We start from the raw sequence: 16,461 nt of genomic DNA on the forward strand, positions 1-16,461 counted from the left end.
CAATATGAAATGGCAGAAGGAATGCAGATTTGTGAAAACTAGGCGCACGGGTATGGTGCTCAGAAAAATAGAAACATATTCGGCAAATCTAGGATACGAAAGCACTCTGATAGTTTTCTGGCACGGAAAAAGGGAAGAAAGTCTACATGCATGTAGCTTATTGCGGTGTTACTGTTTTGTTTGAAATGTGTTCCAGAATATGAAGATGTTTCTCTTTTAGACCATCCTGGTAAGCCACTATATAAATGGGCCTTAAAATTGCCTTGTGGTTGACGTATTCTCATGTCGTTGAGTTAGAATGCCAACATGGATCACCCATGAAGACTATTCCTGGTGTCTCTACCATATTATAGTCTGATTGTTTGCTAAAATAAACATACAGTCCTAATCATTAATTCACTTGAACAGTTATTCAGTTAAAAAGATAGAATCAAGATTCAAATTATCACCACGATGATTTTAGTCGCTGTCTCTAAACCAAATCAAATAGACGGTAAAATGACATTTACGCGATTTATGCGGTCAATGCATGCTTCAAATTTATATAATTATATATTTTCTTTATATTTTCAAAGATCCGATAACGGAAAAAACCATAAACGCTGTCCATCGATTTTATTGTGGCAAAGTGCTTTTTGTTGCTGTGAAAATCATACCAAGAAATTTGTAGGCTATTGGTATTTAAAAAAAAGATAGGGTTAGGGTTAGGGTTGAATGAGAGGACAGATACTGACCGGTAAAGCAGTGGAAGGTACTGAGAAAATCATGGCCTCGTTGAATATCGGGTTTTTCTCTCCTCGTTTCACAGTCGTCTTCTTCTTGGAGATCTTCTTGCCATTCTGCATCAGGTATACCTTCACGAAAGGATCTGCAATACGAAATAATAAGTGAAATAGTTTTATATTGGTATGCTGGTTTAGATTTGGTTAGGTTTGGTTTGTTCTTTTACGACGCCCACAGTAATATTCCAGCTATATGACGGCGGTCTGTAAATAATCAAGTCTGGACCAGACAATCCAGTGATTGATATCATGAACATCGATCCACGCAATTGAGATCAATGACATGCATCAACCAAGTCAGCGTGCCTGACCACCCGATCCCGTTAGTCGCCTTTAACGACAAGCATAGTCGCCTTTTACGGCAAGCATGGGTTGCTGAAGACCTGTTCTACCCCGGATCTTCACGTGTCTTCTGGTTTAGCTCTTAGTTAAAATAGGTTAAAGGCTGTTGTTTAGTGGTCAAAGTGTCATTTAGCAACCACATCAGAAAGACACAAAAGGAATTGAATCCATTCCTTAAAACGATCATAACGATTCCCCTCAGTACTATATTGTGACGTGGATTTACCATAGATCGTATTATGCATCGGCGCCCTCATGTTCCACTGACATAGTCTAGATTTAGCGATGCTTGATACATGTTATCCTTATATCAGACCAAATGGGCAAAAGTAATTACATAATTGTTTATATGAAGAACTTCCAGACGTTTTTTCTTCCATGTTAGTCATTATTTGGCGAGAGTCATTAGGGAATATCGGGGCTATAACGTTATATGTGGGACTAGGAGACTGGTATAAATCTTGGCCGTATGTCGAGAACGCAGACAGCATGTAATAACGCACACAATATCCCCAGTGTGCTCACATCATATACCCTGACAACACCAACAGCCGACTGGGAGCACGGGTGGCCCAGTCGTCTAAGACGTCGCGATTCGCTGTGCAGAGTTGCGTCCCTTGGGCACGCTAGAAACCTATGATTATGGGTTCGAATCCCGGTTCGCCCCCAATTATGTTTATTGGTTTGTCAGCACCATACCCGTGCTCGTAGTTTTCACCGAAGTGGTTAACGTCTGAGACCTACATCACTTCGGGCTTTCCTCCCACATTAAGCTGACACGCCGCGATGTAACTGGAATACTGTTAAAAGCGGCGTTAAACCCAACTCACTCACTCACTCACTCACAAACAGCCGACATCCTAGGCTGAGGAAGGAAACGCATAGCTATGTTACAGAATATAGTTTACATATGTCCATATATGTTCATTAGAGATAATGTTTACATAACACAAACCAATCAAAAGACATTTTAATAACCGAATCTGATGCATTTGCTTCATTGTGAAACCGTACATTGGTCACTAGTATTAGAATTCTAATGCAATACTCATGCCTTCCTATATCACCTTTCCTTCTTCTGTCTATCTGTACGTGAAGGTTAGTGAAGAAGGCCTGTACTACGAAAGGGACTGTGTGCCAAAATCTGATTGAAAAAACATTATTACATGGGATTCGAACCCCGGAAATCTTCACTTTTCACTTCGTATGAATACTATTTTAAAAAAATAAAAAGACCTAAATTCTAAAATAACATTCGTCATGATATTAATATCTTATCTAATATCTATAAGTCTTTGATTTAATCGATTCGTATCATCATTATGCAAACATGGCACAGTTATTTATCATTGATGCATGAGGTCATCATTGCGTCATATCATTCCAGAATGACGTCATGCATGTATTACAGTTGAGAAATCAGAAAAAAATTGTAACGGAAAATTAGAGATATCTTTTTGTATTAACAACTTCGATAAGCATTATGTATTTTCAGATTTTCGGGTGTAATTTAGTATTTGATGGCACAAGTCATTAGTAACTGAATATACTTACAATATATTTGTTCAGAAGACTTTGTAAAAGAAAGAATTATATGAATGGGCAGGTTACAGTTTGATAACTTAACCTTGACTAATGCTACAAGTTTTACAGGTTTCAAACGACCATTGGCCTCGTTGCACAAAAGTTCTTTGCTATAACATAGGCTCTCGATAGTCGTGGCGCTAAGATGGCTTTGTGCAACGGGGCCAATCACTGTACAGTGTACAGTTTGGCGTGCTCGTGCTTCCCATCAAGAGGTCAAGTTGTCTCACCTCCGCTGTCCTTGTGCTCTCGCCACTTGAGGTTCCTGGCCTTCACGATGACAATGGTCAGCCGCTCGGCGGTCGGCAGGTAGCTCAGCGAGAACAGGATGTCACCATACTCAGTTGGTTTCTAGTGGAACATGTACATTGTAAGACATCTCTTGTAGTTACATTGCGGATTTCTAATCCAAAACCATTGGGACGACATTTTAAGATAAAATATAATACTTATTCTTCAAGTGATATCAATATGCTGCCATATACAGCTTTTGTTTATTATGGTTCTATTAGCCCTTCAATTGTACCTTTATATTCAAATACTGACCCTCCTCCCAAATCGTTTACATATCTGACAGAACATATACTAGTCAAAGTTTGATAGGGATAGCTTGACATATCATTCTATATTAATATACACTTGACATATTATGTGAATCAGTTTTGTGTAACATGGAAAGAAAAACAATGTCCCTATCAAAATAGGAGTGGTACATTTTCATCTGTCCTTTTGGTTTATCATTAAAACAGCTTTTTGCTACCTCCTTTAGCAAACGCCGCTGGTATTACATGTACGTGTATTATGTGTATCATAAAGTATAGTATTCAAAATAAGTTAAAGAACACCCGATTCGTTCATACTACTATATAAGAATCGAGTGTTCTTTAACTTATTTTGAGAAGTATATATCAAATCAAGTAAGAGACCATATCACAGTTCTATTATATTATGATAAATATCCTGGAAGCATTTGCTGCTGTAGATTTGTTTTGCACAAAACTTACTCTCATGAGCATGGGATATTCTGTGCTAAGTTAGAGATTAAAACTATGCCACCTGATGAAGGAGTAAGCATATACTCCGAAACGTTGTGTTCCTCATAATAAAGAAGTTGACATCCATAAATTATTTCCCTTATGGAACAATGGAGTTGTGACGTCACTTCTGAAAGGGATCTATGGTGATGAATGAGTCCATAACGTGGCCTCTTGTTTCATTACATGTAATTTATATGTAGACGTGATACCAGTGTAAAACCCTGAGCACGACAATAGACAATGATCACCAGATTCCTTCCCGATGGCCCTCTTCCACTTGTAGCCTCGACTCAATTCAGAACTAAATATTAGAAAAAGTAAAAACTCAATAATGACCTTATCAATGGGATTAACAGAACATGGATATCACCAGAAGCGGTATTTGCTAACCTCTTCAGCAATATCTCTGAGATTGAGCCACATCTTGATGGGCATATTGAGGTCGACGTCCCCGACTCGGATATCTGCCTCTCCTATCACCTTCTGACGGGCATATTTGTCCACTGCATACACCTGGAACTGTAGCATCCTTCTGTCCAGATGTTCCGATTCTATGGTGAACAGATAGCGCTCCTTGTACACGGGATCTGTAGAGTGTTTAATGGTCTGGAACAGATGGAACAGATGTTCACACACAGTGTGACTCGACATACAAAACGCATAAGATATTGTGTCCATACGCATTATCGATTGTGTGAATGAACCATCAGAAGTAAATTCATACTATTTGTTACTTGTTTCACTTGTACATATAAATTGTCAGTGCAAGAAAATAACAAGCCTAGATGTTCTGCCGAAAGATTCCACTTGGCGTAAAGGGCAAGTAGCCGTTGAAAGAATATGAATGGGCCACAAAAGAACAGTGATGACTCTAGGTGTTCGCGAAAAGGGTAAGCATGTTCTGTCCTACCGGTAGCACCCGCCATTCATACAATTTGCATGGTAAATCTATTTTCCAATAAACCGGAACTGGATACGACCTCGAATGAGTGCTATAATAAAATTACAGAGTCATTCATCAATTACTCACTGCAAAAATAGTGTTAAAAATCAATGGTATGCAGGATGGCTTCGGTATGTTGGTTTACGCCGCAATTAGCAATATTCCAGACATATAACAGCGGCCTTTTCATAATGAAACCAGTGGTTGATATTATGAGCAACGTCCAGTGCAGTCAACCACGTCACAGAGCTTGTCCACCCAGTCGCATTCAGTAGCCTCTAACGACCCGGGGCCAGGGGGTAGCCTAGTGGTTAAAGCGTTCGCTCGTCACGCCGAATACCCGGTTTCGATTTCTCGCATGGGTATAATTGTGTGAAGCCCATGTCTGGTGGACCCCGCTGTAATTTTGCTGGAATGTTGCTAAAATCGGCGTACAATTTTACTCACTCACTTTACTCACTTACGACCATCATAGATGTTGTAGTCGACCTAAATGTGCATTACCCGATCCCAACGGGAGAGGTGAGGTGAGGTGAGGTGAGGTGAAATGGGGTTTAACGTCGCGTCCAAGATTATTGCTCTTATATAGCGACGTGCATGTACGTGTGTGTGTGTGTGTGGCTGTTTGTACTAGTCCGGACTGATGCCGATTTATAGTGCTAGCTCACTGAGATACCATGCCGCAGTTTAACATGAAACACTAAGACACAGTATACTGACTCCGAACCGACCAGACCTTGTTTTAGCCCCTTAATGCCGAGCGCCAGACAGGGTAACAACAAGTACCATCTTTAAACGTCTTTTGGTATGACGCGGCCGGGGATTGAACCCCGGACCTTCTGCTCTCCGGGCGGACGCTCTACCACTAGACCACGGAGGCGGTCCCAACGGAGAGGGCATTCTGGCGGACCAGATTACTTGTTTTTGATAACCTAATCAGGCTGTTTCACAAGATACACAATGTGATGGTGAATATGGCGTGGAGCGTTTAGCAGCATTGATTTTGAAATCCCTATCTCCAATATATGTGGGACGAAAACCGATCAGTAAACATGATGAAGAAATTTGTCAAAAATTCCCCAGAATACCATAACACCAGACTCCTTCAAATTGGACACGAAAATCCGCGCTTTATGACACTAACTTACAGAATGTCTGCTATTATTATTCAATACGGAACCATGTATTCAAATCACACCGACGGCGCGAGTTTCAATCAGCTTAACCGACAGTCTAGCTTGCCTGGTTCGCATCACATCCAAACAAGGCGTCTATCGTCGTGTCCATTGCGCGTTTATTGATTACTACAAATTTCTTTCCACTGGCAATTGGGTCTGTTTTAGAGCAGTAACTCTCCAGATATGGAAGGAAATAAAGAACATATTGATTTATGCTCTGTTAACGGGTATTGCGGTCTCGTCGTGTCAGAATATAATATTTAGAAATACTTTTGCATCTTTGATGATGCCGTTTATTGTTCATTGTTTATTGTTATTGACATTTCACGATCTGTATTTTCCATAATAACAAAGCGACGAAAATAGGAAGCCCGAGCGTATTATACGCAATACCTTATTGTCCTGGATTATTCAGGAGAAATGCGTCATGGCTGTTTGTGTTATGTGGCGCTTATCATTCGGTGATTCATTGTATTGATAGCGAACACACAATCGTGTTTTGACCGATGATACACAGATGACGCAAGACACGCTAAACATGGTGACTATTGATATATTGTTACATCTTTAGAGGTTCAGGACAATTTTTCAAAAATGAAAGCAAACGCATTTGCGAAAACAATATATGATATGGTGGACATCAATAACATCTTTGTGAAATTTCGGTAGGCAAGAAGTAAACATCCCCATGGGTACGAATTGTGTACCCTACTTTCTCATGTATTTCGTTATGCATATGGATCTGAATTGCTGCTAGAATTGATAAAATCAAAGAAGGGACTTTGGCCAAGACGTTTAACGTCAGGTTCAGTTATGAATGATCAGATATCATAATTTTGTCGCATTAGTAATTCCCTTTCACTGATTTACCAATCTATTTTGTCATATGTCCATGTTATTTTCAGGTTACGAATTGACTTGCCTTTGCATGTGTTTATTGCCGGATGCCAGCGGCGGGGCAGGATACGCTTACTTTCTCGCGAACACCTAGTATCTCCACTATCCGATAGTGATTCATAAACACGTGCTTGTGATATAGTCGGAATCGTAAATGGACTTTGCTTTTTGTAGAAATTTCTGAGAATTATTGAATTGTTTTTGTAGCTTTTATTTAGCCGCTAACCAAGAATAGGTACAGCAGACTTGGCTGCTAAGAAACAAATGGTTAACGTTATTTTCATCCAACTGTAGCTCGACGGTTGACCTTCTGTGGAACCATGTTACTATCGCTAGCTATACATTTGATATTGTCATATATATGTGTGTCAAATTGACGCAATACGCCCATACATGTATGTACATCAACACTATTCTGACGTCATTTGAACGCCTACCACAGCACGGCAGTGTGACGCCATCGTTGTTCAATACCTAGATATTTTTATTTCGTTGCACCCAATTTATTATTACAAAAGCAAACAAACATGTATGGTAGTTCAATATGACAGGACTCTTGTGTCATGTGTCAATATGTTTACGCATAAAAGAGGAATTGGACAAGCACGCTCAAGGAATATATTCTGTAATCAGGCATTCTGATTATAACTATGGCTAAGTGTATGTAAAAAGACTGTAACCATATTATTTATTTCCATGTTATTTCAATTCGACACATTGTCATAATACAATATCATGTCAATCTAGGTTTACATAACTGATGTTCATGAGTGAAATTCAATGTTGATCCTAGTGGGTAGTTCTTAATCGAATTAAAAGACCTTGATGTTCAGTTCTTAATATTCCGTTCCTACTGACCATTATATAAAATCTATTCCTGGTATTTTTACAATCGCAAAATTAAGTTTTAGGGCATGTGTGACCCACGTCTTTTCTGTTGTGAAGATCTAGTTAATCTCCTTAACATTTACATTTAGTGAACACTAATTTTCTATTTTTTTTATTTGTCACCAATTTACGCAAATGTTTCACGGACGATTTGATATTAACTAAAAACACACGATCATTCACAGTTTTCAATATAAGCGTCATTAGGGGTATGTCTTCCTCCAATATTTTAAAAAAGACATATAAAACACGTTCTTGAAGGATATCTTTGTCAGATGAAACCGGATATATCAAGGATGCTAAAACGTATGTGTTGTTATTGAAAAGTAATTTTTGTGAATATTATTAACTGAAACCGACAAAACTCACTTCTTGACCAAAACAACACAATTTGAAAATAATGGCTTCTTGTAGCGTATCAGGAAACATACAAACCGGACAATTATGAAGACCAGCCAGTCGCTTTGAGCCCCGATCCCATGAGATTGATGGTTTTATGTTGTTGTTAGGTTTCATGTGGAAGCTTTTAAGGAAAATAAAAACAGTTTCTCTGCCATTTAAATTCCTGGTGAAAATACTCGATCATTTGCCTATTGTTTCTTCGGCGTAGATACTGTAAAAAAACTACTCAAAAGAAGTTAATTGACACCCGCTTTTTTCATATAACAGATTGACCGTAGTCATATGAAAAGATCGGGTGTTCTTTATCTTCTTTTGAGTAATATATTTCTATGTGTATTCATGCGATCTCGCTTCAGAATAAATATAATTATAATTCCGACTCATCTCAAGAACACTTTTCCCTCAGGAAATAGGCATTCATACATGCATGTTTGTTTTACATAAAGTTTATGGATGATGCTTCGGGTGAGGATATTTATACTAGCCTAGAACCATCGTTGAGGCAATATGCAGCAACTGTTGTCTCTGAGCTGAGCGTTATACCAACATATCCCATATATGAAGTTGAGTTTGTCTTCTGAAAACAGTATATCAGTTATATCAGGTGTGCCAGCTTTAAGTAAGGCATACATCCTACGACAAGAATATCGTTCACCATATTGACTGCAATGGTGATGACAAACTAATGGTCATAATTAAGCGATTCTGGGAATCGAATTCACAAGCGGGCCTGTTCACGGATAATGGTTTGTTTGTTTTTTTGTGTTTTTTTGTTTAACGCCGAACTCTACAATATTCCGGCTATACGACGGCGGTCTATAAATAATCAGGTCTGGACCAGATAATCCAGAAAATATGATGAGCATCTATCCACGCAAGTAGGATACGATGGCATGCATCAACCAAGTCAGAGAGCCTGACCACCCGATCCCGTTAGTCGCCTCTTACGGCAAGCATAGTCGCCTTTTACGGCAGGAATGGGTTGCTGAAGACCTATTCTACCCCGGATCTTCACGGGTATGACGTGGGAAGATAGCTCATAATGATGTCGGTCAGAGGCACCTGGTGCTGACAAACCAAGTATCATAATCAGGGCGAATCGGGGTTCGGGGAACTATGTTTTATTTGACATTCATGTGAGTGATTTCAAGTTTTTTCGGAAAACGAGTCGACAGTGGGGTTCGAACCCACATCGTATAATACGTATGATAGTTGACCTCTCGACTGCGGCGACACGTGAAAAAACGTTGTGAAAAGAAGCTTCTTAAAAGTTTAGAAATTAGTATGACTGATGCCACCGGTGGGTGGGATACACTCACCTTTTCGAGAACACCTGGTATGATCACTATTTGATAGGGTTTCATAAACACATGCTCATGATACAACCGGAATCGTACAATCGACTAACCTTTCAGCAGAGATTTCTTGTGGTTGATTTGTAAAGGGTTTAGTTCAAATTAAGGTAATAAGATGACCCTTTGATGACAAAGAAAACAGAAGAATTATAAATGACTTGTTCAAGGTTCTATTTTCTTATTAACCCTGTCAACATTTACTGGAAACGTACTAGCGATTGATAAAATACTGTTTGGAAATCTCATTGCACAGTTCATCCCACGACGGCTCTAGACGCACGTGCACCATCATCATCAACACACCAACACATCTCTCGTGCTACAAAGAGCTCTGGTTTTATTATGCTCCACAGTGAAAGTTGAGTCAAAAGTAAGCATGCATTTGAAGTTTGAGAGCAAGTAGGGACGTGTTTCATGTCAGAGAGCGTACGAGTCACGTCCATGCAGGGCTCTGCGGTTCTTCTTCATGAACCGACTGTTACTAGTCTCCTTAACATAACACTACTTGGCGTCAAGAAATGGCTTAATAACCTTACAGGACCCATGGCTAGACATACCTTTGTCTGGAACTTTGCTCCGGAGTCAGGAAGCAACACTCCACGGATGAAGGTGTCTAGAGTCCCGGAGTACTGGTTGGCAGCCAGATCCCGACATTGGATGATGCTGATAATCAGCTCCGAGACTTCTCTTTAAAAAAAGAAAGCGATCAGGTTATTTGTTGGAAAGTTTATAAAGATGGGTTTTTTTGTCATCGTGCTGGTAATAGAAAACATTTTGAACGAGCTTTCCCCCGAAAAATCTATAAGTTTGTTTTTAGGTACAAAATCAAATTTTCCGAACGTTTTTAAATATCAGTACGATGTAATACACGGATGGGATGTCTGAAGGTTTTTCTCGAATGTGTTAAAAAATTCGAGCGTTGAGAAATAACTGTAAAGCAATTGAGAGACTTTTTGAAAAACGTGTGTCAATGGGAATTGAATCTTGAAAAACCGAGACTCACCTAGGGCGTATGAACAAGTGTTGTTGAAGGAAGAACAAGTTTGATATCTTGCAGGAACATTACCGAACATTGTGGAAATTGGGTGTTAGTCGATAAACACGGTTTCTCAGCTACGTGGACGTGAATTTGATTTTTTGATCTGTTGCAACTGCCATTCCTTGTCATCAAATACTGAATAAAATGACGCTTTTTTTAAATGGAGAAATGATATTACTATACGGATCTGTGAGTATTTTGCCTTTAAGTAACCGATTCTCTTTTGGATTCCTCGGAGAATTACATAGTGTTCCATGCTTCATGATGTGGGACATATGGTCTGCTTTAAGACAGACAGAGACGCTGACACAACATGAAACTGGTGTCACTGTCGAAGTGTGTCTATCTGGTTTCCTTGCGTCTTCAGCAACCCATGCTTGCCGTAAAAGGTGACTATGCTTGTCGTAAAAGGCGACTAATGGGATCGGGTGGTGAGGCTCGCTGACTTGGTTGATGCATGTCATCGATCCCAATTGCGTGGATCGATGCTCATGATCTTAATCACTTGATTGTTTGGTCCAGACTCGATTAGTTACAGACCGCCGTCATATAGCTGGAATATTGCTGAGAGCGGCGTTAAACAACAAACCAACCAAAAATTCCTTGCGTTATCGATGTTCACGCAAGGTGAAATACATATTACATATTACATTGTGACTTATAGCAAATTGATTTGACCATGCATCATATGTATTCACTGTGATGATTAAGTTTATCTATATTCTCAAATCCAAATCCTTTCATTTGAAGATTTCGAATTATTGGTGCTTAATTGGCATGGTTGATTTTCCGAAATATATTTCTTTTCAGTAATTTTTTTTAACGCCATAGATATAGCAATATTCCAGCTAATGACGACGGCCTGTGCATAAACTAGTTTGGGTTCGACAATCAAGTGATGATGAGCAACCATCCACGTCGCCGGGGTTGTGGTCGTCGGGGTAAGAGTCACCGAGGCTGACCACTTGGTCCATTAAGTCGCTCTTACGAGCATAGGTTGCTTGGGATCAATTCTAACCTGGAATCCTCAAGTGGGGTTTCAGTTATTAATCAATTATATTATCCCAGCTTTGTCATTTAATCAAACAGACTTATAGTCAACAATGCGCATGTGTACCATGAGACAACTTCCATAAAAGGACTTAGAAAAAACTCCAGAAAAACAACATTCTCGATTATCTGCCGATTATCTCCTGATTCCACTGGGCGTAAAAGGCACAATAGTGGTGAAAATTATATGAGGTGAGGTGAGGTGAGGTGAGGTGAGGTGAGGTGAAATGGGGTTTAACGTCGCGTCCAAGATAATTGCACTTATATAGCGACGTGCATGCACGTGTGTGTGGCTGCTTGTACTAGTCCGGACTGATGCCGAATTATAGTGCTAGCTCACTGAGATACCATGACGCAGTTTAACACGAATACCTCACTCAGGCACAGTATACTGACTCCGAGCCGACCAGTCCTTTTTTTAGCCCCTTAATGCCGAGCGCCAGACAGGGTAACAACAAGTACCATCTTTAAACGTCTTTTGGTATGACGCTGCCGGGGATCGAACCCCGGACCTTCCGCTCTCCGTGCGGACGCTCTACCACTAGACCACGGAGGCGGACTGAAAGTTATATGAAAGGATCCTTGAGAATCAGTGATGCCGTCAGGTATTCGCGAAAGAGTAAGCACATCCTGCTGTACCGGTATCACCCGCCACTCAAACAATTTGCAAAGAAAAATACATTTTTGTTGGTGTTTGTTGCCCAACGCCGAGTCACGGGTATAACTCTTGTCTACGCGCCGCAATTCGCCTTGCAGAGTTGCGTCCCTTAGGCATGCCTAAAACCTCTGATCGTGAGTTCGAATCCTAGGTCGCCCTGATTATGTTTCTAGGTTTGTCAGTACCATACCCGTGTATGAGTTTCACCGAAGTGGTAAACGTCTGAGACCTGCATCACCTCGGGCTTTCCTCCCACATTAAACTGACACGCCGTATCGAACTGGAATACTGTGAAAGTGGCGTTAAACCCAACTCACTTACTCCAGCCACACACGACAATCGGCCAGTCTGCAAACCAACAATGGAATGAACGATGCATGAAATCAATGGAGCCTTTCAGCTGGCCAACCATATCAACCATGCACATCTCAAGATCCGATACTTGGGATAAATACGTAATCTGTGATTGATATGTCGCCCATTTCACTCCGCCGCGCCCTTCAGCATTATTCAAACGACTGGTGTAAGTTTGCGAACACGAACCTTCTCTCGCCGCCCGCGTCAAATCAATCTCACTTAAACAGTGTAAGGTTCACGTGGAGCTTACAGTGTCGTGGAGGGGATGTTGATGTCTAGAACACACTCACACGTCAATATTGGGCCACCATCACGGCAGCTGTAAATGTATTTATGCTCTCTGCCTACACGATTGTTAAGTAATCGTTGTGAATACATGTGCCAGGAGGGTAATGCGACCTTATTTCTACATCAAATTGCAAATCGTTTTTTCACTCACTTTATCTGTTTTATAAGAAATCGATAACAAAAAGCAGTCTGTGTGTCAAGGAGAGATTACACTGGAAACTGCATCTTTGCAATTATGCATGTCTAGACGTGAAGCGCTTGTTGGGCACGCAAACAAACGAGGTGTCCCTCAGTTGATAGGCACACACGGAACTATCAAGGGTCATTGGTGTCTGGACCAACAAGGCCCTTTTCGAATTAACCTGGAAGAACCACCTGTATGCGCCAGACTAAAATCAGCTTGATAGAAGAACGATATGTGTAGATTGTGTTACAATAGTCTAATACCTGTCGTATTCCAGGGCAAACTCCAGTTGGCCAATTTTTGGCATATCCGGCTGCATTTCCAGGACAGATGAATCGGATGCGACGCTCTCACAGGACTCTGCTCGGCGTATACCGGCATGAGTGAAGTCAAGATCTGATGCTGGAATCACAGAACGCATACATGAATAGGTGAACCCAATCTCATTAAAATCAGATCTTAGTTCTATGTCCTCAGATCTTTGTTTAGCGGTACCAAGAACTAAGGTCTGATTTGAATGAGATTGAGGTGAACCTTGCACAGGGCACACCTCAAGGACATATTCAGATTTGGGAATACTATTTAATCCAGTCGATTTGAGTAGGCATTGCAATACAATACAAAACGTTAACGCTGGAAACAATCAGTCTCGATTACATGCCGAAACATATTCCATTGGGCGTATTTTTAATAGGCAAAATTGAGATGAATACTATAGGAAAGGGCAAAATTGAGATGAATACTATAGGAATGGGCAAAATTGAGATGAATACTATAGGAATGAATCACTGAAAATCAGTGATGACGGCAGGTGTTGATATAAGGCACCCCACGAATTGGCCATGATTGATTAATAAATTTTGATGTAGAAAGTTCTATATTTTATAAATTGGTAATATATCATTATGAACTGAGATTGTTAGTGGTTGTACCCTTGATGGGGGTTGAAGTAGCGTAAAATTATTGTCCTCCAGAGAGGGTACGTAAGCCCATTCATTCAAAGTAATTTATATATGCCAGGTTTTTAATCGTAGAATGATTGTTTGTTTTAAATTTTGGCTACATTTCTCCATAATCACCAATAACTGAAGGGATGGTGTCAATCCTGCCGGGGTCCATGCAGGTAGCAAAGGTACTGTAAGTCCCCATGGTCCTTGGTATGGTGGCCTAGCTTTGGCTGTTGGTGATCAATAGCCTGTTTTTATGATGTGTCGTCTGTCCTAATCCAATCATTTTATTGTTCTAAAACTAGTTTTAAAGTTATAATCTGTGATATATTGCTAGTTGTTGTACTGTCCTTTGACGACAGTTTTTTTAATATATGCTATAGCTTGTTCAAGTCACGATATGGCTGAAATATTGCCGATGTGACTCTAAATATTAACTCACTCACTCACTCACTCACTCACTCACTCATTGGCCATGTCAGTTAGTAATCTACCTTGGTTGTTCTCCAGTATAGGAAGGGGAGGTCTGGTAGCCAAGTGGTTAAAGCGTTCACTCGTCACGCCAAAGACCCGGGTTTGATTCCCGATATACGTACAATGTGTGAGGCCTACTTCTGGTGTCCCCCGCCGTGATATTGCTGGAATATTTTGCTGAACGCGGTGTAAAACCATACTCACTCACTCACTCCAATATATGAAACAAGATTGTTAAATGTCATCTTTCATGTTTTACCCTATATCAATCCTCGTCTCTTTGGTTCATATTGGTTATGATAACACCTAATTATGATAACGTCGATTGTAGTGAAACCGATACGAATCCCACAGGAGGTGCGATGGCTGTGATTGACGTCAAGAACTGTTTCCGGATATGGAGTGACGTAATATCACTACGTTATTGTGAATGAAGTCTAAGTGTATCTGAGTATCATTTTACCCAAATTAGTATCCGGCATTTGATATAACCGACACGCAGAGGTCTGTTTGAAGTGTAAATGTATGCGTGTCGGGGTTTGTGGGACGTGTGTACTTTACTCTGTTCATGTCGTTTAATACTGAGAATGAATGAATAAATGAATGACTGATCTATTATTGCTCCAGTGGTTTCGGAGAGAGCAAATATCAATATAAATATAATAAATATTTAGACATTATATCAATACACAGAAGACTGAAAGAAAATTATGAAAATATGACATGTAAATATTTTTTGTTCCAGATACATCGACACAAGCGTTTCTCTGCTCAAAGTGAGTGGTTGAGTATAGTTTTACGCCGCTTTCATCAATATTCCAGCAATATCACGGCGGGGGTTCCAGAAATGGACTTCACGCATTGTCGAACAAACACTATACACCAGGCTACCCCACCACCCTCGAAGTGAGAGCGTATGTGTGTCAGAGTTTGTGGGATGGTGGTGTGTGTTTATTTTTCCGTCTGTTCATGTCGTTTGATAACCTAGATAGCTCTGAGCTAAGATGAATTGTATTAATCAATCTCCATAATGAAAGCTTAATTCTTGTTTTTAAATGTTAATTGAGGCGATAAATAAAAAAATATATAAACATAAATTTTCTTTCATAATTTCAATAATTGTGAATTAGCGTCATGACTTATTACCTAATGAATTACATTTACAGTAAAATACATTTATAAAGAACACGCTTATAACGAACTCACGGATATTACGAACTGAAGTTTTGGTCCCGGCCATTTGCTGTATAGATGTTGTATATATGCTTATAACGAACTACGGTTATAACGAACTAAAACTAAAATAAGTGGTCCATGTGAGTTCGTTATATCGGGGTTTACTGTATGTTATTGGTATGTACATATCCTTGTGATTTTTCTCCGAGAATTTTCAATAGTAATGCTACTTTCAATTTTTCGAAATGAAATCGTGCGGGGTGCGAACCATTACATAGCTGAAGCTATTTTGGAAATATTGGTGACTAATAATGGTGGTCAAGCAACTTATGGATATTTAATATACCATGCTTGAACCCTAGCAATATCCACTTACGTGCCAGGCAACATAGTTAACCACACGGATCCCTCTGTTATTGGCCTTCAGAGATTGCGTTGACTATGCAGATTATTGTCTATTGCCCATCAAACCCTGAATAATCCAATCTGTTTCGGAGACAATAACTAATGAGTCATCTAATATTTATCTCCCAGTAAGGTGTAAGGTTTGTGGTGTTAATGATGTCCACCCTGGGAGAAATTGATCAAGTTGGACGTTACGTATTCCAGAATGCGCAGCTGTCTGTCTTTTGTGGTTGACTATGAATTCCCCTGGGGATGGATAACGGCAAACTGGCTGATTATCAGCATTATCATTGATGAAATAGTATATTTATATATTGACGTGAATGTTCTGTCAAAGATATTAGGTTAAAATTCTCACATTGCGTGTAGTACAGTTTATGGTAATAACTTATAGCCCTTGCTGTTTGTACATCAAGTGTTGATGGCTGTAACTGAAGCCATTCTATCGTACCAGTGGTCCCAAACACATACATAT

The 16,461-nt window shown here is 39.9% G+C and overlaps 1 protein-coding gene across 1 annotated transcript in view; it reads right to left on the minus strand.

Annotated features, from left to right (window-relative positions):
• LOC139474505 (synaptotagmin-12-like) overlaps positions 1-16,461 on the minus strand; it is a 43,708-nt gene that overhangs the window by 1,363 nt on the left and 25,884 nt on the right. Inside the window, exons 4-8 of the mRNA XM_071257553.1 lie at positions 13,248-13,386; positions 9,966-10,095; positions 4,136-4,351; positions 2,939-3,059; positions 735-868 (exon numbers count right to left, since the gene is read on the minus strand). Coding sequence (XP_071113654.1) covers positions 735-868; positions 2,939-3,059; positions 4,136-4,351; positions 9,966-10,095; positions 13,248-13,386 — 740 coding nt within the window. The remainder of the gene's footprint in view (positions 1-734; positions 869-2,938; positions 3,060-4,135; positions 4,352-9,965; positions 10,096-13,247; positions 13,387-16,461) is intronic.

Source organism: Haliotis cracherodii, unplaced genomic scaffold (genome assembly GCF_022045235.1).
Source record: "Haliotis cracherodii isolate W230 unplaced genomic scaffold, xgHalCrac1.p SCAF_3, whole genome shotgun sequence".
NCBI lineage: Eukaryota > Metazoa > Mollusca > Gastropoda > Lepetellida > Haliotidae > Haliotis > Haliotis cracherodii.